At 40.0% G+C, this 20230-nt stretch overlaps 1 protein-coding gene across 1 annotated transcript in view; it reads right to left on the bottom strand.

Annotated features, from left to right (window-relative positions):
* The window catches only part of LOC107746935 (dmX-like protein 2), a 46757-nt gene that overhangs the window by 21622 nt on the left and 4905 nt on the right, over positions 1 to 20230 (bottom strand). Inside the window, exons 4-19 of the mRNA XM_016561288.1 lie at positions 19152 to 19355; positions 17063 to 17325; positions 16152 to 16857; positions 11788 to 11909; positions 11578 to 11667; positions 11356 to 11467; positions 11152 to 11271; positions 10588 to 10818; positions 7718 to 9394; positions 5850 to 5960; positions 4673 to 4842; positions 3535 to 3632; positions 3220 to 3385; positions 1954 to 2102; positions 1496 to 1611; positions 518 to 1284 (exon numbers count right to left, since the gene is read on the bottom strand). Of these exons, the coding sequence (XP_016416774.1) occupies positions 518 to 1284; positions 1496 to 1611; positions 1954 to 2102; positions 3220 to 3385; positions 3535 to 3632; positions 4673 to 4842; positions 5850 to 5960; positions 7718 to 9394; positions 10588 to 10818; positions 11152 to 11271; positions 11356 to 11467; positions 11578 to 11667; positions 11788 to 11909; positions 16152 to 16857; positions 17063 to 17325; positions 19152 to 19355 (5102 nt within the window). The remainder of the gene's footprint in view (positions 1 to 517; positions 1285 to 1495; positions 1612 to 1953; positions 2103 to 3219; positions 3386 to 3534; positions 3633 to 4672; positions 4843 to 5849; positions 5961 to 7717; positions 9395 to 10587; positions 10819 to 11151; positions 11272 to 11355; positions 11468 to 11577; positions 11668 to 11787; positions 11910 to 16151; positions 16858 to 17062; positions 17326 to 19151; positions 19356 to 20230) is intronic.

The raw sequence follows: 20230 nt of genomic DNA, 5'->3' as shown, positions 1-20230 counted from the left end.
TATATATATATATATATATATATATATATTAAAGTCGCAATGAAACTGAAGTAGCAACAGATCTTTTCTTTTGTATTATAATGTATCTCCGAGTGTAACAAATTATCACAAAAATAAAAATAAAATGTAAAGCATGGACTTGGTTCTATCTTTGTATATGTATAAGTGGACTAAATGATTGGAGAAGTCCTGCATTCGTCACCAGAGTCGTTTTCACTGGAAGGTCCAGTTATGATATTTAGATTAATCATTATCAAAATGAAACATCTGCATAGATCAACCATTCACAAGAAGATCTAACATTAATTTAGAAAATATACGATGTGACTTTATTTCTTGTATATTTGTAATATTAAGATACACTAAACATTGATCACTGTCAAAATGCTAAACAATATCGAGATCATCTCATGGGATATAGTGGTTCTTCTCTGAAAAATAATTTTTTGGTTTATCAAAATCCCAATCAAGGCTCAATCTGAGATTGACATCTTGCAATGAGATGGTGAGCACCAACCTTATAGTTGCAGATGTGGTGCATGGCCTCGATTTCTTTCTCCAGCCAGTTGTAGAGCTGAAATCGCAGTTTGCCACCATCCACCTCATATCCTGTTGCCAGTGTCCGCAGCTCCGTCATGAGGATCTTCAAACAGGCTCGGAACTTCAGCTGTTCGGCGATCACATCCACCTCAGACTCACACGTTGAGTCTTCATGCTGCAGGGCTGCCGATTTGGATGGCTTTTTAGCCTCCTCATCCTCCACCTCCGGCTTCTTCATGGTCAGCCCACCCTCTTCATCCTCATCTTCTTCCTTATCAAAACCCCAGTCCATCTGTAGACCTTCATCTTCCATTTTAACCATCGGTTGACTCCAGTCCAGTCCAGTAGAGGAGTCTGCTCCCCAGGCCTGACTGGGGACGGCAAGAGCTCCCCAGTTGAGATCTGAAGCCTTTCCTCCGTTCTCCTGTGGCTGGGCACCACTGACATTGGCCACAGAAGAGCCCTTACTCAGAGAAGACGCTTTCTTAGTGACTTTAGGGATTTTGGATAACACCTCAAGGGCCAGGAGTGGGCAGCCCACCTTAAAGTGAGCGTTAGCGGTGGTGAAGAAGAGTTTCCGCTCTATAAGGTTTATTTCGTCTGCGCTGTTGCATTCTGATGTTAGACCAACTGCAACCCCAGATGCTTCGGGCTTGGCAAAATGCCGTCGAATAATCAGAGGGTGTGCTCGCAAGTAGTTATAGAAACTAAAGACGACAGGATTACACGATTTCACCAGAACATCTGAAAAAAAAAAAAAGAAACGTTCTGTATCAAACACTGTTATTAAAATATTTAGTTACAAATTTATTCCGTAGTTGATAGGTGTTACATTACTAGTTGTCTTTCCTAAGCGGTGCATGTTGCGATTATTATTTTTAACATTTTAAGTATTTATCATAATGCCGTTTTATTAAAGCAGTCAATCAGCTGCTGAGACGCAGTGACTCTTTACCAGGGTTCTTATCATCCTCTTTGTAAATCTGCTCCAGCAGTGTGTCCAGGGCTCTGGTGTAGTCCTTCATGATCCAGTACGCAATGCTCCTCAGAAACGGGTCAGGGTGCAGTTTGGTACAGGAGAACCCGCTTCCATCTCTGTTGCAGCCGAGAACCTTCTCGTACAGGATAGCCTGGCAGGTGGAGGAACTCTCGTAATCAGCCTCGTAAAGACGAGCGACAATCATCGCAAGCTGGATGTCCTCCATTTTCTCCAGACAAACCTATCAGAGAGACAGACCTTTATCAAGAACATATACCAATCATATCAAGTTTATTTTCACTTTATTGCATTGCAAAATTACATTAATCACAATTAGAGCTGGCCGATAAAACGATAACGATAATTATTTACGATAATGATTGCGATATCGTTTTCTTAACTTTAAACTAGTTTAAAGCCAGATGAAACAGTTGGTACAGGAGAACCCGCTTCCATCTCTGTTGCAGCCGAGAACCTTCTCGTACAGGATAGCCTGGCAGGTGGAGGAACTCTCGTAATCAGCCTCGTAAAGACGAGCGACAATCATCGCAAGCTGGATGTCCTCCATTTTCTCCAGACAAACCTATCAGAGAGACAGACCTTTATCAAGAACATATACCAATCATATCAAGTTTATTTTCACTTTATTGCATTGCAAAATTACATTAATCACAATTAGAGCTGGCCGATAAAACGATAACGATAATTATTTACAATAATGATTGCGATATCGTTTTCTTAACTTTAAACTAGTTTAAAGCCAGATGAAACAGCGCTGACAAACAGGAGAAACACTGTGTGCAACGATACAGTCAAAATCTGCCTGTAAACTTGAAAGAAACTAAAATTTTTCATTTATCGTGATAATTATCGATATCGACTAATATGGAAAATTTTATCCTGATAATTTTTTGGCCATATCGCCCAGCCCTAATCACAATTAGGCATCTTTTAACCCAAAATTCTCCTTACCATAATGGGGAAAAATACTATAAAGTATTTTTCTACTTTAAAACACCACTGTATAGGTGGGAATCTAACGAGAAATACCATAAAATTATAATATACATTGAAAATAATGACAGTTATTCAAAAACACAAATATAAAAGGTTTGGACACATTACATACTAGTATACTAGTATTTAATTGGAAAACATGAAACATAATAAAAATAATTATACATTTTACTTTTTTAAAATTGATAATAGGCTTAATTTTCTTGCAAAATATATTCCCCCCTTATTTTCTTTTGAATTTTGGGGTAAAATATCACAATTATATCTGACTTTTCATTTGTCTATTTTTAAAATAAAAATAAATAGACTACAACAGAAGCAAAGCTAATTTGTTTTCCTAATATAGCTCCACACATCTCATTTTACCAACCTATATTGTCGTAATCTCTCACGAGTGGTGTTATCACTGTGTTTTGACTGTGTGCTGTCATACATCCAGCCCAAGGTAAACTAAAGCTGTCATATGTCCATCAGGGGAGTTTATCTGTGATGTTTTGACTAAACTGAACCGCTCAGGGCTGTTATATCACACTCCACTCTTCACAGACGACCACACGCTCTATGACGTCACAACCAAACCTAACCAAACTAAGCAGACTCCAAATCTAAGAGATCAACAACACACACTTTCTATATTCTCCTGGGAATGAATTCCAGCAGAGTTAAAATAGGACAGTGCAGACCTCAATGGCATCTTTCAGGGAGCCAGCGAGCAGGAAAAATGCAGCCGACTGCTCAAAGCGCTGTTTGCCCAGGAGAGAGAAGGCGTTCTTTAAAGCCGCCTTCCTCCAGCGGTCCTCACTGAAGTTATGGCTGAAAAACTGGGTCATCTTCTCATCATGTTGAGACCTACACAGAAATCAATACATAAATAAACAGACAGAAATTTTAAGAGCCCACAGCAACACAGCATCAAGGGAACAGCACACTGCATAGGAGATGCAGCTATGTGAAGGTAACACTGTATCCATAAATAAAAGTCAGTAAGTTTAAAGCACCTAAAGAGACCCCAGAGAACAGCCTTCTTCTTCATGGCCAGATAGAAGAGAGCCGCATCCAGCGGATCATTATGCCTCTGAAATGCTGCTTTGGCTACCTAATGCAAAAAAAGGAGCAGAGATTTAGTTTTCATTTGTGAACTATAATATCACGACTGGCATAGTACTCAAAAGACCTGATTACACCAAGAACGATAACTATAAAGAAAACGGTAATTATATTAGCGTCTACACCAATGGAAGATAAGGTTTGGGTTATTCTAAATGCCACTTTAAATGCTCAAGCTTTTTAAAGCAGGATGGACTGTGATTGGTTGTCAGTGTTTTTAGCATTCATCAGCTAGATAAAATTGATCTGAAAGTGATTCCAGCAATCATTCTGAGTTGTTATAGCTCAGAATGATTTTTAAAATTATATTATTGTTATTGTCCTTGATGTGAACGAACGGATCTAAAATTAACTGAATACAAAATCTTATTATATAATAATAAACAACTAAAATGAACTAAAATTTGATGAAATTTCAACTGAAATGAAAATGTAAAGAAATGCAAAGAACAAAACTGAATTAAAGTGAACTGAAATTAAATAAATTAAAGTGAACTGAAGCTAAACTTAAGATGGAGCAGACACTGAACTGATCAGAAACTGAATAAAATTTAAACTAAACTTAACTGAAACTAACTGAACTGCACATAAGTAAAATTGAAATGAATTATAAATCAATCTAATTTAATGGAGAGTGAAAGTGAAACAGAAAATGAAAAAGATCACCAGACTCTGAATATTTTGAAGACCGGAATCAAAATATTTAAATAGTGGTTAATGAAATTCTCCTTCAGGAAAATGTTCCTGAATCTTCCTTTGTTGCTTCTGGAAAATTTCTATCAGCCAATAATATTCCTACGATTTTATGAGCACTACTGGTTAATAGCAGTGGTTACTAACCTATTTGCACATTAAAAAAAAAAACATAAATTATATAAAAAAGACAGAGAGAGAGATACACAAAATGTGTATGGTTGGGGGGCCTCCAGAAACAGGATTGGGAACCACTGGTTTCTATAGGAATATTGATCCACAAACATAGTTTGTGTAAATAATGCTATGTGTGCAAGTATGTTCGAGTGGCCTCACCTTCTCCACCATCCGCCTCAGTGTGTTAATGTTTCTGATCCACCAGCCGACACCCACCGCCCTGAGTTCAGACCACTGCGGATCTCCTCTCTGCATGGCAGGAATCATGTTCAGCATCTCCTCCTCAGCTTCTGAATGGAACACCCATGCAAAGTGACATGTGGACACACCTGGACACATAAACACAGTATAAAGGCCGATTCACACCAAGACCAGAAATATACATGAGGCTTTCACTCCTTTATAACAACAAATGAATGCAGCACTCAGGGCAAGCAAGCAAGAAAATTAACACACACACACACACACACGTACGTTAGGTTTCTGTGAATTGTGGGGATTTTCCATAGACTTCTATTACTTTTATACTGACCAAATTATATTTTCTATCCCCTAACCGTAAACCTACCCCTTACAGGAAACCTGTTTGCATTGTCACACTTTCAGATAAACATCATTTACTATTTTTAATATATTTTTTTTCCTGCAAGGGGGGAAACATTTGGTCCCCACAATGTAGCACAATCGCGCGCGCGCGCACACACACACACACACACACATTTAAATGTCAGCAATAAACACATACACACACAAACTTCAGAATTGAAACCTGTTTGACAACAATAAAGCCCAAGCTGTGTTTTTAGGGCTGTCAAAATAAACGTTTTAACATGTGAGATGAAATAAATATTTAACATATTAGACAATCTCACACTGTAACCATTTCATTCTTCACAGAGTGATTTCTAAACATCAAATCAAATTATCCCAAACTACAGTTTGTAATGCCCAAACAATATAGCAAAGTTAGAGTAATATAGAGTAAGAACAATTTGCATTTTACTTTTAAATTGTATCACATTCAGATGTTTGTTATCCCAATAGTATAATTTATTTTTTTTCCCCCTTTCTAAATACATTTTTCACAACAAACCGTAAAAAAAAAAAAAAAATTCCAAGAATACACCAAACCAAAGTCTTATATCCATATGTTCATAAATATTCAAAACAAGAGTTCAAAAAGGTTATTTGCTCCACATCCATCTTTAATGCTGGGTCCGGATTCCTTTACTGGTGTTGGAAAAGCTTTAGCACCATCTTATCTGAGGGAACCACTTACCACCGAGTATGAATATGGTGATGTGTGTATATGTGCATGCAAGTGAGTGTGTGTTACCCTGATGAAGTAGCTGCATCCTGTAGAGTGGGGGCAGGGATGTCAGCAGACAGGTATGCAACCTCATGGCCAGCAGGTAACGCAGACCACACTCATCTAGAGCCTCTCCACCTGCAGAAACACATATTTACTACACCATAAACCCTAGTAACCTTTTTCTACAAGACAATTCCACTACATCGGTTTCGAAAAGCATGCTCATAACTCTCAGACATATGGCTCTGTCATCAAAGAGTGTTGATGTTCAGAGCACACCGAATCCTTAACATATTCCAGACCACAATCTGCATCACCTACTGATGACTCTGATCACACCTGATCCAATTAAACATTTCACAGCCCATCAAAACTCAGAGACTAATTAAAAACTTCCTCTACTGGGAAATTGAGGATTGAACTTTGAAGTTCATCAGCAATATAATGTTGTGAATTAGAACTACAGTATATACACTTGCATGCTGTATGATTTTTATCCTACTGTCCCTGAACCTTTCTCCTTGCATTTTGGCACTAGCAAGCACTGGAACACCGTGTTAAAGTTTAGTACTAAAGAGACTAAATAAAAAAGATGTGAGCTATAGGTAACATGGATAAAGCCTGATATGTTTAATGTTGACAATAAATAATAATACCAAGGTTATAACAAAAACCGTTTTATTATGGTTCTCTTTTCATGTACTCGGTTAACACCAATGACATACTAGACAGTTAGCCAACACAAGAAGTGTATCACGCTCACAAGATACTCTTGTATATTCAGGGGTGCAACTGCACATTTGCTGAGGGGTATGCAAGATCAGTGTTGCCCCCCCGTATACTCTTTTTTAATAGTATTTTTGATTTATTTGTCTCAAATTCATAGAGATAAAGCATGGAACATGTGCAATGCTTAAGTGGAAGATTTCTGCCACCTGTTGGAACCACTTTTAATAAATAAAATGACATGACATTCCCCCTATAACCAGTAGATTGCAGCAGAGGATCACTCCCTGGCTCATTTGCTGTTTCCACTCCCTAATGTAGTCCTTTTAACGTGTTTTGCTTTTGGTTGTATAAAAATTAAAAACATTAAAAATCAGCACTTTTTTTGTACTGATGTATGAAGTAGCAACTATTAAGAATTCAAAACGACGATTTTCGGCAAAAGGTATAGTTTGCATCTCTGCAAGCAATCTCATCAGTTTCTCTCGAAAGTAAACAGAACGCCCCTTTTACAAACATCCCGCAACAATTTTATTTTCTGAGTGATAATTATCTGAGAGATAATCGGAAAAGAACTGATATTATGGTTAATCACTTTGCCCTCTCAAGCAACAACGTTAAATGTTAAATGACTTCATGACTTAACAGTGAAAAAAAAAAAGATAGTTTAAGCTGAACAATCTCTGTTTGTTCACTTTATTTTAATGCAATCATTCTTTTTCTCTTTGTCTTTTTTTGTTCTGTGCCCTTTTCCTCTATTCATTTTGATCATGTGACTATGTCTGTGACAGTATGTCGAACGTTGAGCTGTTGATATGTACTAATGTACTAAAGATAATAAAATGCATTTTGAACTAGTTTAAAATGCTAAAAAAAAGTTAAATAAAATGTTTTCTTTCATTATTTTAACAAATAAGCTTTTAATTATTTATTAAATTTTATTAAAGAAGATTTTTATAGAATGATTTTGGCACAATTGAGCATCCAGAAAAAAAACAAACTGGCTCAATGGCCCAATGACTTTGAGGCAGGATACATTTTTTTGAGCAATGAGAAATGGGGGGGAGTGTTTGGGAAACCTGTAAAACAGTAATTCCGTTTGGTGACACTAGTGGTGCAGAAATTACACACTTCGGTTTTAAAGTTTGCATGAGAAGTAAACTCACCAGTGTACTGTTTATCTGTGGGTCCTGCTACTTCTGCACTAGTGGTCGCCACAGTATCGGCAAGAGCCACAAGGAACATCTGCTCAAGGCGTGTGAGACCTGGCAGGCTGGAGTGCATAAGATGTGAAGACAGCACCTGTGCGTGTTCAGGGCCAAAGTACGTGGGGCCGTACTGTGATAGGTTAATCACACGAGACTTCTTCTCTGGTTTCTCTGCAGCAAAGCTCACAAAATCGTCGGTGGTGACAGCCTGCACCTGAAACAGATCAGTGTACTGATCCTCTGGTTGTTTCTGTGTCTCACGTTCTGCCCCTTTTCCAGCTTTTCCCACTTCCTCTCCCGTCTTGTAAGAGGTGTCCTGGTCCGCAGACAGCAGGGCGTATAGCGGAAGTGGAGGTATGGAATTGATTTCGGTGTAATCTCGCCCACCATCTCGGCCAGCAACGATAATGTCTTTTGCCGTGCTACCCGTCACGCTGATGGTTCGGGATAGGTGCCTCCTGGCGCCACCCTCACCTGCTTCTACGTCCCTCACCACTGCAACTTCTCCAGCAATGCACTTGACCAGGTGTGCCAAAATGGCCTTGGCACGACGTACCCTTCCAAGGTCCATAAGCTCTAGAAGCTGTGTTGGATGGTACTGCGGAAGAGTGGGCGACAATGAATGGGCCGCCTCAAACAAACCGCCATCTTGAATCACTGCTGGGGGGCGGAACGCATCATCAATTCCCGCACTGCCCTCAAAGACACTCTTAGATCCCGCTCTGCCCTCATTTGAAACGGACATTGTGCGACCTCCAACGCCTTCTGGGGATGAGATGCTGTTGTCATCAGAGTCACCCGGTTTTTCATCCTGCCTCCACTGCGCATAAACATGCATCTCACAATCCATGCCCACCACCAGGATGCCATCACGCACCCAGGATAGGGACACCGGCAGGGATGGGGTACCGTCCACGGAAGAGACGAGGTTTACGGACCTAAGCAGCACCCAACGAGAGCGAATTCCCTGCTTTATACTGCCCCCTAGAGGCAGGGTGACTGCCATGCCATCCTTCACTCCTGTCTGCTCTGTGACAACCCCTGAGATGCGTCCATACATAAGGATGTTGGATCCAACCCCGACCGTCAGGATGTGCGACCCATCTTCTTTAGACAGCCAGTCTAGGTGCACAAAGCGTTTGATATTGGGGCTGTCTTTGGTTACAAACAAATCTGACTTGCTATAGACAACCAAATTGCTATCAACACTAACACACGGATGTAGCGTCTTCGCAGGTTTGCTAAAATCGTCAAGGTGAATCGTCTGTTCCAGGACCCACTCTGAGCCACCCGTCGACTCACACTCGTAGATCGATACAAGCATGGAGAAGTCCTGAAGCATGCCACCTTCGTTCTCAGGCGACATCTGTTTGAACGACACAGCAAGTCTTCCAGTGTAGGAGCAGCTGACCGCAACGGGTCGACCCGCAACACTCACAGAGCTGTCGTTGTCCTCTTCCTCTTTCAAGAGTCTCCAGTGCTCCCACCGATATGAACGTGTCTCTTCAGGGTGTGGCGCTGATAAGTCCATGTCCACCCTACAGTGCCAGAACCTGACGCGTCCATCAGAACAGGTGGTCACAATCAAGTATGGAGCCAAACACACAGGGTAGATAGATGAGGAGCTCAAGTGACCTTTGAAAAGAACACCCAATATTTTTATCACCTACACAAGCACATGGTGCATTTACAGCAGAACACAAACCATCCACATACACACCCACAAATGACTTCATATGCCATACAAGGCAAATATGAGATGATATTTCATTGTCAATATAAAACTATCCAGTATTATGAATACTTCAGTGATTAGAACACATTTTTATTTGACCATTAAGTCAGAGACCATGACTAGGCAGCTAGTCCGATTACAAACAGATTGTTAGTGTCCATGTGAATGTGGCTACAGTGACAAATGCTTTCATTCTAGATAAGGGTTTCACTTTACTTTAATAAGCCCCATATTATCATACATTTCTGAGTTGGGTATTTCTACAATGACATCAGTAAACTAAAATCTTGGTGCACAGTAGTTTATAGTAGTGCATCGTGAATATCAGGAAGATTATATTTTATTAACAGCCCAATGACCCAAGTATAACCACACAGAACTGATCTTATGTTACTTATCTTAAAGGGATAGTTCACCCAAAAATAAAAAATCCTGTCATTAATTACTTACCCCCATGTCGTTCCAAACCTGTAAGACCTTACTTCATCTTTGGAACACAAATTAAGATATTTTTGATGAAATCCGAAATCCAGAAAGGTAGTAAGGACATTGTTAAAATATGTTCACGAGAGTATCACAGTGCATGCGTGTACATTCCTCTGCTTGCAAAGAAGGTGCAGCACATCTGGGTTCTATGTCAGCACGCTGACTCCTGTGTCAGCAGCACCACACATGCGTCATGGTACTCTTGTGAACGTGTGTCGAAGACTGACACAGAAGAGAAGAAATTGTTGAATAAAGTTTTCTTTGCGCAAAAAAAGTATTCTCGTAGCTTCATAAAATTAAGGTTGAACCACTGAGGTCACATGGACCATTTTAACGATGTCCTTACTACCTTTCTGGGCCTTGAACATGGTAGTTCCGTTGCTGTCTATGCAGGATCAGAAAGCTCTTGGATTTCATTAAAAATATCTTAATTTGTGTTCCGAATGGGTTTGGAACGACATGAGGGTGAGTAATTAATGACAGAATTTTCATTTTTGGGTGAACTATCCCTTTAAAAGCTAACATGTATAGCTTATATTAATGCTATGAAGCAATTAATGGGGCAATTCTAGTCTGTAACAATGCATGTATAAATATATGATCATACCGGCAGAGGGTGTGGCTCTGATTAGCTCCACCCCTGGTGGAAGTTCTAACCGCTGACTGTAGACCAGTTTAGAGCTCAGGATGAGTTTGCTGGCTGACTGCAGGTTGGCGGAAGAGGAGGAGCGAGGCAGCGGACTATGACCTGGAGTGGTGTCAGGAGATGAGTCACCATAGTTCTGACTCAAACGAACCGTCAGCTGGTTCTGGAACACGTGGTCATTTACTGGCTCTTCTGCAAGGATTAGCAAGCCAGTCAAATGTAACAGTAATCAATTATGACACTAATTATATTAAATTAATCTCAGACAGAGACAGAGAGAGACAGAAACAGATATCAACAGAAATATATAGACAGTACAATACACAGTGCAGATGTACATTATTGATGCCCAATGGGTAAATTAGGGCATAATTTCCTTCTAAATAATTTCCATCCCTGAAAAAAGAATTAGTCATTAGAGGAAATATCAGCTTTCCATTCATGAGACTCCCCTCACAATTTCTTCTCATAAAGCTGTCTGCCGACAGCTGTCATCATTTCACAAATAACCCACACCATACGCACCCACACACGCCTGCACCGAGCGCAAATGAAGATGCCACATCTGTAACACTGAGTTCCGATTTGCATCCTTCTCGATCACCACCAGGTAGAACTTTTCTGAGAAAGAAGGGGGCTGGTACTCTAGAAACAAAGACAAAAAAAATGTGTAATGTTCTGTAAAAACGGTCTAAACCATACTTCAAAGGAAAGAAAAGGTTTTTGTACCTTCCCCAGAGGGAACACTGTTAATGTTGAAATCTGGAATGTCTTCATGTGGTTTGTAACCTAAAATAAAATCCTCCTGGAATACGTGAAGCAGCTGTGTGTTTGAGCCACACTGAAAGACACAAACATACAGTACATGCGGAATTACACAAAACATATTTTTTTTAATTGCAACAATGTTAATCAAACACAAACTTGCATGTGTACACAAACAGAACCCACCTGTTTAGTAATGACATCCAGCTCTATGATGCAGCCGGGTCGGGCAGTGGACTGCTGACTCACAATGTTGAATACTTCACCCACCAGTTTCTGAACATAAAAGCAACCATCAGAGATCAACAATCAGGTCAACTCTAATGACATTTGCCATACGTTAATTGACAGATAAGGACATTATTTTGTATCAAATCTACTTTGAAAAGCTCTTACAGAGGTCTCTGGGTCAGAGAGTTCATCCAGCAGTTTGCGGGCATCCACCACAGCCTGATACAGATGCAGGTTTTTACCATCAGATGCCACAAAGCACGCACTTGCGGAGTTACAGTACGTTCCTGACACAAACACAAAACATTTTTAAGAAGCCAGACATAGTAATAACTTACAGATGACCTATTATACCCCTTTTTACAATATGTAATATAAGTCTCAGGTGTCCCCAGATTGGGTCTGTGAATTTTCAGCTCAAAATACCCCACAGATCATTTATATTATTTTGAAAATGTCTATTTTGAGTAGAAGCAGAAATACACTTTTCATACCTTTTCCAGAATAGGGCTCTGCTTCTGAAATACGATTTTCTGAGCGCAACCATCCTAAGCACGTGCACAGAAAGCAGCTATCACAGGGCATATGAGTACTAGGGATGGGTCACGATTTTCGAATATTCAATTAGTTGATTTAATTATAGAATATCGAGGTTGTGTGATTATTGTCTAAAAAAATTTCCCCATGTTTTCGGTGCTGATGAGGTGGTGTATGTAAGCAGAGGGTGGCGCTGCCAATAACTCACCTAAATGCTATAAAAGACAACAGAAGAAAACTTTGTCTACACCCACACTGTAGACCTGCATGGCATATAACTGTTACAGTAACTTGGTTCGGTGCGGACCACAAACACCCCCGACTGGGTTAGAGGTGTGCTGAATCTGTATTCGGGAAGGGACGGAAAACGAATAACGTGTTCTACGGAGCCACTAAAGGCACATGGTTAGCCGCTTGCTAGCGGTAGCTTGTTACATTATAGTACATAAAAGTTCACTTACCCCATAAACAGAGTAAGGAGAGATGACTGATAGGATGATGGCAAATGATTTGCAAATTCTGAGCAACACTGACAAACATGTTAATCTTGTAAAATGTGTGGTAAGAAAGTACTGCCGCTCTGTAGTATACACAGAGCATGTGTGATTGTGAATCTAGAAAGTGAAAGTAAAAAGCAAGCGCACATTCAAAAGCGATTTCAATGCCCCACGTATTAATAACGGCTCCCTGATTCTTGCAATTTATATACAGTATAATTACCCAATGTTATAATTGCGAGAGAAAGTATTGAAATATATTTTTTCCTCCTATCTCGTATTTATTCCCTTTAGGGGTTCCATTTTTTTAAATGGAAATGTCCTAGCCTTATGAGCAGTTGATTTATGCTAATTGTCCGACTGTTATGTTAACAAGTGCCATCATTCGGTTATGTTTTTTATAATAATATGTTTCAGCATGTTACAATGTGTATATGGCTTGAGTTAAGATAGCCTATCCCCTAATGAATTAAACCGTTTGTTATCATGCAGATTGAAAGCGTGAATGGTCTCACTCCCTCTCTCTCTCTGTTTATGGGTGTGTAGCCTATACCTGCGTGCATGCATGTGGGGAAAGGGTGCGATTTTCGAATAATAATCTAATAATTCCCAGCGGTCTTCGAATATTATTTTTGCTTGAAATGCCCATCCCTAGTGAGTACTGAACTAAGTTCTCTTTCATGTCTTATTGCGGTTAAACTGTCAAACACATGCAAGTTTATATTAAAAACACACATGAGTTACAAAAACAGTCGTATGTCTGTGAACGTAAACAGCAATGAAAGAAATCATATGTTTATATTAGATCTGTGTGGAAGCAGCGTAAACAACAGAAGTCATTTAAAGTTACCTTTCCGATAGAACGGGTCTATACCTTGTTCTTTTATTAAACAAACTAAATAGCCTTATGTTATTTATCTTATTTACACGACGGCATGTCATTTCGGTCTCTTCATTACGGTCGCGCTCTTCAGTCCCAATGCACACACACACACGTGCGCGCACTCCCACTAGTATTTTTAAATATTAAGCCGCAAAACTACTATTTAAATATGAATTCTGCATGTCTCTGTGTTAATGAATGGCACAGACGCGTTTTGTTTACTACTTGTACTGAAGCGCGCTTGCAGTGATTTTAGCGTCTGCCATCTCACTAAATGAGGACATAAATACATGAACAACATCTCCAGAACTGCTCTGAGAGTCACTTCATGAGCATTTGACCGTTTCATTTGAGTAAAACTATCCTCATATCATATACACACAGAAATGTAAAGGTATTCACGGCAACCCGTCAAAATAAAAGTTCGGTTTAACTTCAAGGCATTACGACAGAAATATATTACTATTGTTCAGTAGAATGTACGTAATAGGCTGCAGTAATGCTACTACTAAAATTATTAAAACCTTATTTTTAAGGAATAAGCATTCAATATTTCTTCAATGTTTTAATTGTAATATTAAATGACCTTTATTTTCCAAAAAATAAAATTTGTTTAATTTTCATTACTTAAACTTATTGAATGTAAATTTTAATTTTGATTCAAATGATTAAATGGATGCCACCTTATTGGGACAAAAGCCCTCCCTACACCTACCCGATACTTTTTCAACTTTTTGATTATTTCCTTCATTTTTATTAAAAAATAAATGCTTTTCTGATGTGATTTGAAATTTGAAAAGGGAGAAAAAAAGTTAGCCAAAAGGCAGATTCGAACCCGGGTCGATCGCGTCAAAAGGTGGATGACACGCGTTTTACTATCTGCGCCACTGGAGCTGACGACTGGTGACCGTCTTTTGTAATGTTGACTATCCCAATCACACGTTGGTGGATGAAGTTAACATAATAGCCTTTGCCAACGATTTTTTTTAAACAATGCAATGTCTTGCAAAAGGCATCAAAACAAACAATATTTTGCAAAAAGCAAATAGAGATTATTGAACTGTCAAAAGATTCGTGAGTGACTTAGAGCACAGAAGATCTTGGTCAGATACAGAGAAAAGGGAGAAAAAAAGTTAGCCAAAAGGCAGATTCGAACCCGGGTCGATCGCGTCAAAAGGTGGATGACACGCGTTTTACTATCTGCGCCACTGGAGCTGACGACTGGTGACCGTCTTTTGTAATGTTGACTATCCCAATCACACGTTGGTGGATGAAGCGAGTGTAACAGCTTTGCCAACTATTTTTTTTATTCCCAACAGTTAAACAGTTGCGCACAGAAAAAAAACAGGGGGAAAAAATATATGCGTCTATTATATATATATATATTTATATATGCAACACAAACTCCTCGTGACCCTTTCAACCAATAAAGTGTTGTTTTTTACAGCAGTATTCCATTTACATAGTAGCAGTTAAAATATTTATTGTAAATCTCAACTTATAACATTAATGTAATAAAATTAAATAGAAAACCAAAGCTATTTGCCACTGCCAGGGCATTAACATTTTTATAGAAAATACTTTATAGTTTTATATAATTTTTATAGAAAAACTAGTTATGCTCAGAGTCCAGAGCCTTGATCATAACATTATAACAGGCACCTTCCGAGTAGAGACCTGCACATCGCGGGACAACACTTGATTGGCGAGTGCGGGCAATCTTAACCGTGCCCGAGCGCGTTTGACCCCGAAAGCCCATTTCGTTTGACTAGTGTGATCGCTCAGGTGCTGTTCGTTTAGCCGTCCCTGGCTCTGTTGGAAGAGGTGGGCCAGAGTTGGGCTCGGGCGCGGTACGCATGTAGTGTGAGCGCTAACCGTGCCAGAGCGCGGAACTTCTGGTACGTGCAGCACGATTGCGTATATATATTGTGAGAGGGCCGTGTGTGTTACCGTGTCCCAAACGACTCAAAATAATAAACCACAAAGTTAACAAAACGATGCACTCCACTGTGCTGAGCGAGAGCGCTTCTCTGCTGTCTTCACATGCTATCGGAAACTTCCTGTTTCCCACTTATGAAGTCGTGATTACGAGCACATTCAGAGCCAGTGAGCAATGACTTTCATAATAATAATAATAATAAACTGCGTTTATGCGCAATAAAATAATTGTTGGCGTTAATTAATCAATGCGTTAATGCGTTAACTTGACCAGCCCTGCTTGATTAGGGCATTGCTAGGCATTTTACTGGCTGGTGGATAATTCATTGATAGGTAATTTCTATGATGCTCTGGGTGGTTCCTAGGGTGTTTCTAGGATGTTCATAAGGTCCTGGACAGTTGTAAGGGAATTGCTTGGGTGATTCTGTGTGGATGTTAGGGTGCTACTAAGCAGTTACAAGATTGTTCTGGATGGCTGCAAGGACATTGTTAGGGTGTTCTGCTTTAGAATTCATCAGTCAAAAAGTGACAGCTCTCATCGTCTCATAGCAAAGTAATAGTGCAGGTATGTATCAAAATACAGGGTTTGTTTAAATTGCGCTACCTATATTATCCAATAACAATGTATTATATGCCAGGTATGGATATGGTATGGACTGTGGTGTTAAACTCACCAAGCACTGAGCTAGGGATGAGTGTTGGCAGCCAGGCCACGTTGGAGAATGCAGATGTGTGCAGCGAGTTGATTCGTGCTAGCTCCGACACGCCCCCTGTGCAGGAGAGTGGGCCAATGTGATCGACTCTCCAGAGGATCAGCTCACTGTAGATCGCATTGGGGTCGTGGAACGTACGCGTGGCTGCATTTCGCAGTTGTTTACGGGGAATGCCTCTCGTTGGCCTGGTGGGTTGTAGAGCCACACCCCCAATCTGATCTCCGTCAACGCTTCCAGATCCAGAGGGAGGAGTCAACAGTGCATTGTGATGAGATGATGTCAGCAGCAAGGGAAGGACCGTGTGACAAGCCAAATCATTGAGATGGAAACGGTGTCCGCAGTAACGGAACTTGTGTGAAACTGTGAGGACGTTCGAAAAGGCAGACTTCTCAGCAAAGGTCACAGCCCATTGGTTGAGTGAGCCATCCACGTGTTTGGAAACCATCATGACGGCAGCGCCGATGACAGCAGCAAGAGAGTGTCCAAGAGCACTGAGCCCAGCGGACGCAGATGCACTTTGAGGAACCCGCCGCTCGCTTCTCTTATCCTCCAGAGCGCTGCAGTTGTCTTGGTCCATAAACGTACAAGCGTACATCATGATGTTCTTACTGAGGGAGTTAGCATCGCCTGTGGGGAACGCTACCGGGATACGAGAGGAGAATGACACCTGAAGGAGAAAACAAATGAATTTTATTTGTTTATCTGGGTAATTAGTAGCGTAAATGTATTCGTGTATTAGCATAAGTTTTCAATGGCTGCTGCCAACAATTATCGAGCATAGGCTTGCCAATATTTCTGAACATAACACCATACCTCAAAACTATAATGATGTATTACTTGTCATTACCATGATTTCTGAATGAGTATCTTACCTGAACCTGTCTAAAGATGCCAGGTATAAACTCATCCAGGTATCTGATGTGCCAGACGAGGAAGGATCCATCGTGTGGGTGAATAGTGAAGAGCATGTCTGGACTTTTGTTCCACTCCAGGATAAGAGTCTCCAGTTTCCGATCCAGCAAAACAGAGGGTAGAGGAGCACTGCTGCTCGAACCAGGAGAAGAGGCCTTGGTGCTGCCCTCCTGATCTCCCTCCTCATGCTCTGAAGAGCCCTTATCAGACATCTCATCCAGATCTAAAAAATCCCCATCAAAGAGCACATTATACAATATACTGTAAATATGCAGCAAAAAATCCTAAAGAAACAATAATGCCCCAATTAAAAAAACCCATGAAGCCTTCTTTGCAGCTTTTAGCCCATGTTTCTGTCAGCTTTAAAGGGATAGTTTACCCAAAAATGAAAATTCTTAAATGACTCACCCTCATGTCATTCCAAATCTGTAAGACCTTCATTCATCTTCAGAACAAAAATTAAGATAATTCTGATGAAATCTGAGAGCTCTCTGACCCTGCATAGACAGCAATGCAACTGAAATGTTCCCAGGCCCAGAAAGGTAGTAAGGACATTGGTAAAATAGTCCATGTGACATTAGTGGTTCAACCGTAATTTTACGTAGCTACGAGAATACTTTTTGTGCCCAAAAAGAAAACAAAAATAACAACTTTATCCAACAATTCTTCTCCTTCAACTCACGCCTTCCGCCATTATCGAGAGTACCTCTGCACGTAAACAATGTATGCGCATGATGCTGCTGACGTAGAACACGCATGCGCTGAGCCATGTTTACGTGCAGAGGAAAGCAATGCGCATGTCTCATGGTACTCTCCATAATGGCAGAATACATGATTTGGAGGAGAAGAATTGTTGAATAAAGTTGTTATTTTTGTTTTCTTTGCGCACAAAAAGTATTCTCGTAGCTTCATAAAATTACGCTTGAACCACTGATGTCACATGGACTATTTTATCGAAGTCCTTGCTACGTTTCTGAGCCTTGGAAACATTTAAAGGGGTCATATGATGTTGCTAAAAAGAACATTATTTTGTGTATTTGGTGTAATGAAATGTGTTTATGCAGTTTAAGGTTCAAAAAACATTATTTTCCACATACTGTACATTATTGTTTCTCCTCTATGCCCCGCCTTTCTGAAACACGTCGATTACCATACTGTGATGCCCTGTCAGGCCGGAGCGTAACATAAAACCATGTCTGCATTTGTGATCGGAGAAATCGCTCCTCTACAAGCGCTACTCTACATTGCCCAAAACTCGCGTTTGAATCATCAGTGGCAAATTCTTTAAATATAAAAAAACGTACTTACAGTCTGTGAGTCAGAACAGCCGGCATTGTAGTCTACTCTACCAGGATCAGGAAACAGTCCTCCATAAAATGCGCTGCACACATCTGAATATTTGGGTTGAAGTGTTCTGGAACAGTGCTGTAAATACAACTTAACCACTGATTTCTAGTCGTGTCCTCTTTTGGAAGGCCAAACAAAGTATTTTCGCTTTCACAACGAAACACAGCGTCACACGCGGCGGCGGCCTAGAGTGAGTGGAGGCCGGCGGCTAGAGTGAGGAACGGCCGGTGGGCTTGAGAACGGCGCGGCCGGCGGATTTGACGAAGGAGCGTCCGGCGGGCTCGCGGCAACCACATGTGACAACCCCGCTTCATCCACGGTGAAAGCCGATCCGGCGATCCACCGCGCAAAGTTGATGTATTTCCTCAGCGACCAGCACGGATCAGCTCTAGGCATGACGAAGCGGATATCGTCCTCTTTTGGAAGGCCAAACAAAGTAGTTTCGCTTTATCAACGACTTCAAAGAGAAAAGAAAAATTGAAATCGCATCATATGACCCCTTTAAGTTGCATTGCTGTCTATGCAGGGTCAGAGAGCTCTCGGATTTCATCAAAAATATCATAATTTGTGTTCCGAAGATGAACGAATGTCTTACAAGTTTGGAAGGACATGAGGGTCCATGAGAGTAATTAATGACAAAATCTTCATTTTTTGGTGAACTATCCCTTTAAGTCTAATCTATATGCTAACATAAGGTAATACCGAAGTCAAACTTGGCTGCCCCCTCCTGCTCAAAGTCTTCAGTGGCTTGCTCCAGGTGTTGCTCAGAAAGTTTGCGCAGCTGCTCCATGAACAGGTCCATGGAGGTGGTGAAGCTCAGATCTTTATTATTCAGCCAGTGAACCACAAATCCTCCGCTGACGTCCTCAGAGAACAGGCCTGATCCAGCCAGCGCTGCGGGGATATCTGATGACAGAAAGAAAGATCATGCTACTGTCAGTGTGTGAGTGTGTGTGTGAATGCATACATGTACAGTATATGTCCATATGTGGCTTACAAGGACTCTTTTCATTTTGAGAAGATCATACTTTTATCTTCTAACCCCACCCATAAACTGGAACAGAAAACTTTCTGCATTTTTTAAAATATATAAAAAAAAGATTATTTAGTATTATTGTTCAATAATATTGTTAATATGTTTAAGATGAACACTTATGGCACTGAAGCAACTTGGCTATCTATGCATTTTTATTTTTAAAGTAAAATCAGGTTAAATTCGAGGGCTTTTAAGGAATGTTTGTTTGTGCATTTCTCAATCTTCACTGTATTCAATTGCATTATATGTCTAGTCCCCACAATAACAACTACAGAGCTATGATCAAAAAAGCATTTAAATACCATCTTACTAAGCCATATTATTGGTAACAACTGATATTTATATGAATTTTATGTACTGTAAGTATTATGTTATACTGTAATAAACACCTCATTGATTCACATTATAATCAGTCAGATTTTTATCTTACTTTTTGGACAAAAAATCAGCAACTGCACCAAAATTGCATATTTTTTGTCAGTTTGGGCCTCTGAATAAAACTGAAGTATTTTTTTTTCTCCTTGAGTATGAGCTTCCAATTGTCCTATACTGCATCACACAAGTTTAAGAATTTACTATACCATATTAGTTTAAGAATTTACTATACCATACTAGTTTAAGAGTTTACTAGAGCCATAAAAGCCTGATGCATCAAATATGATTAAAAAAAACACATAAGCAAACTTTTTTTTTAGTATATTGTCTGAAGGTTCAATAAACTGTTCAATTAAAAAAAAAAAAAAAA

Source organism: Sinocyclocheilus rhinocerous, unplaced genomic scaffold (assembly GCF_001515625.1).
Source record: "Sinocyclocheilus rhinocerous isolate Xijiao unplaced genomic scaffold, SAMN03320098_v1.1 scaffold138, whole genome shotgun sequence".
Classification (NCBI taxonomy): Eukaryota; Metazoa; Chordata; class Actinopteri; order Cypriniformes; family Cyprinidae; genus Sinocyclocheilus; species Sinocyclocheilus rhinocerous.
Note: the sequence above shows the minus strand (reverse complement) of the source record. Positions and strands in the feature narration are given on the sequence as shown.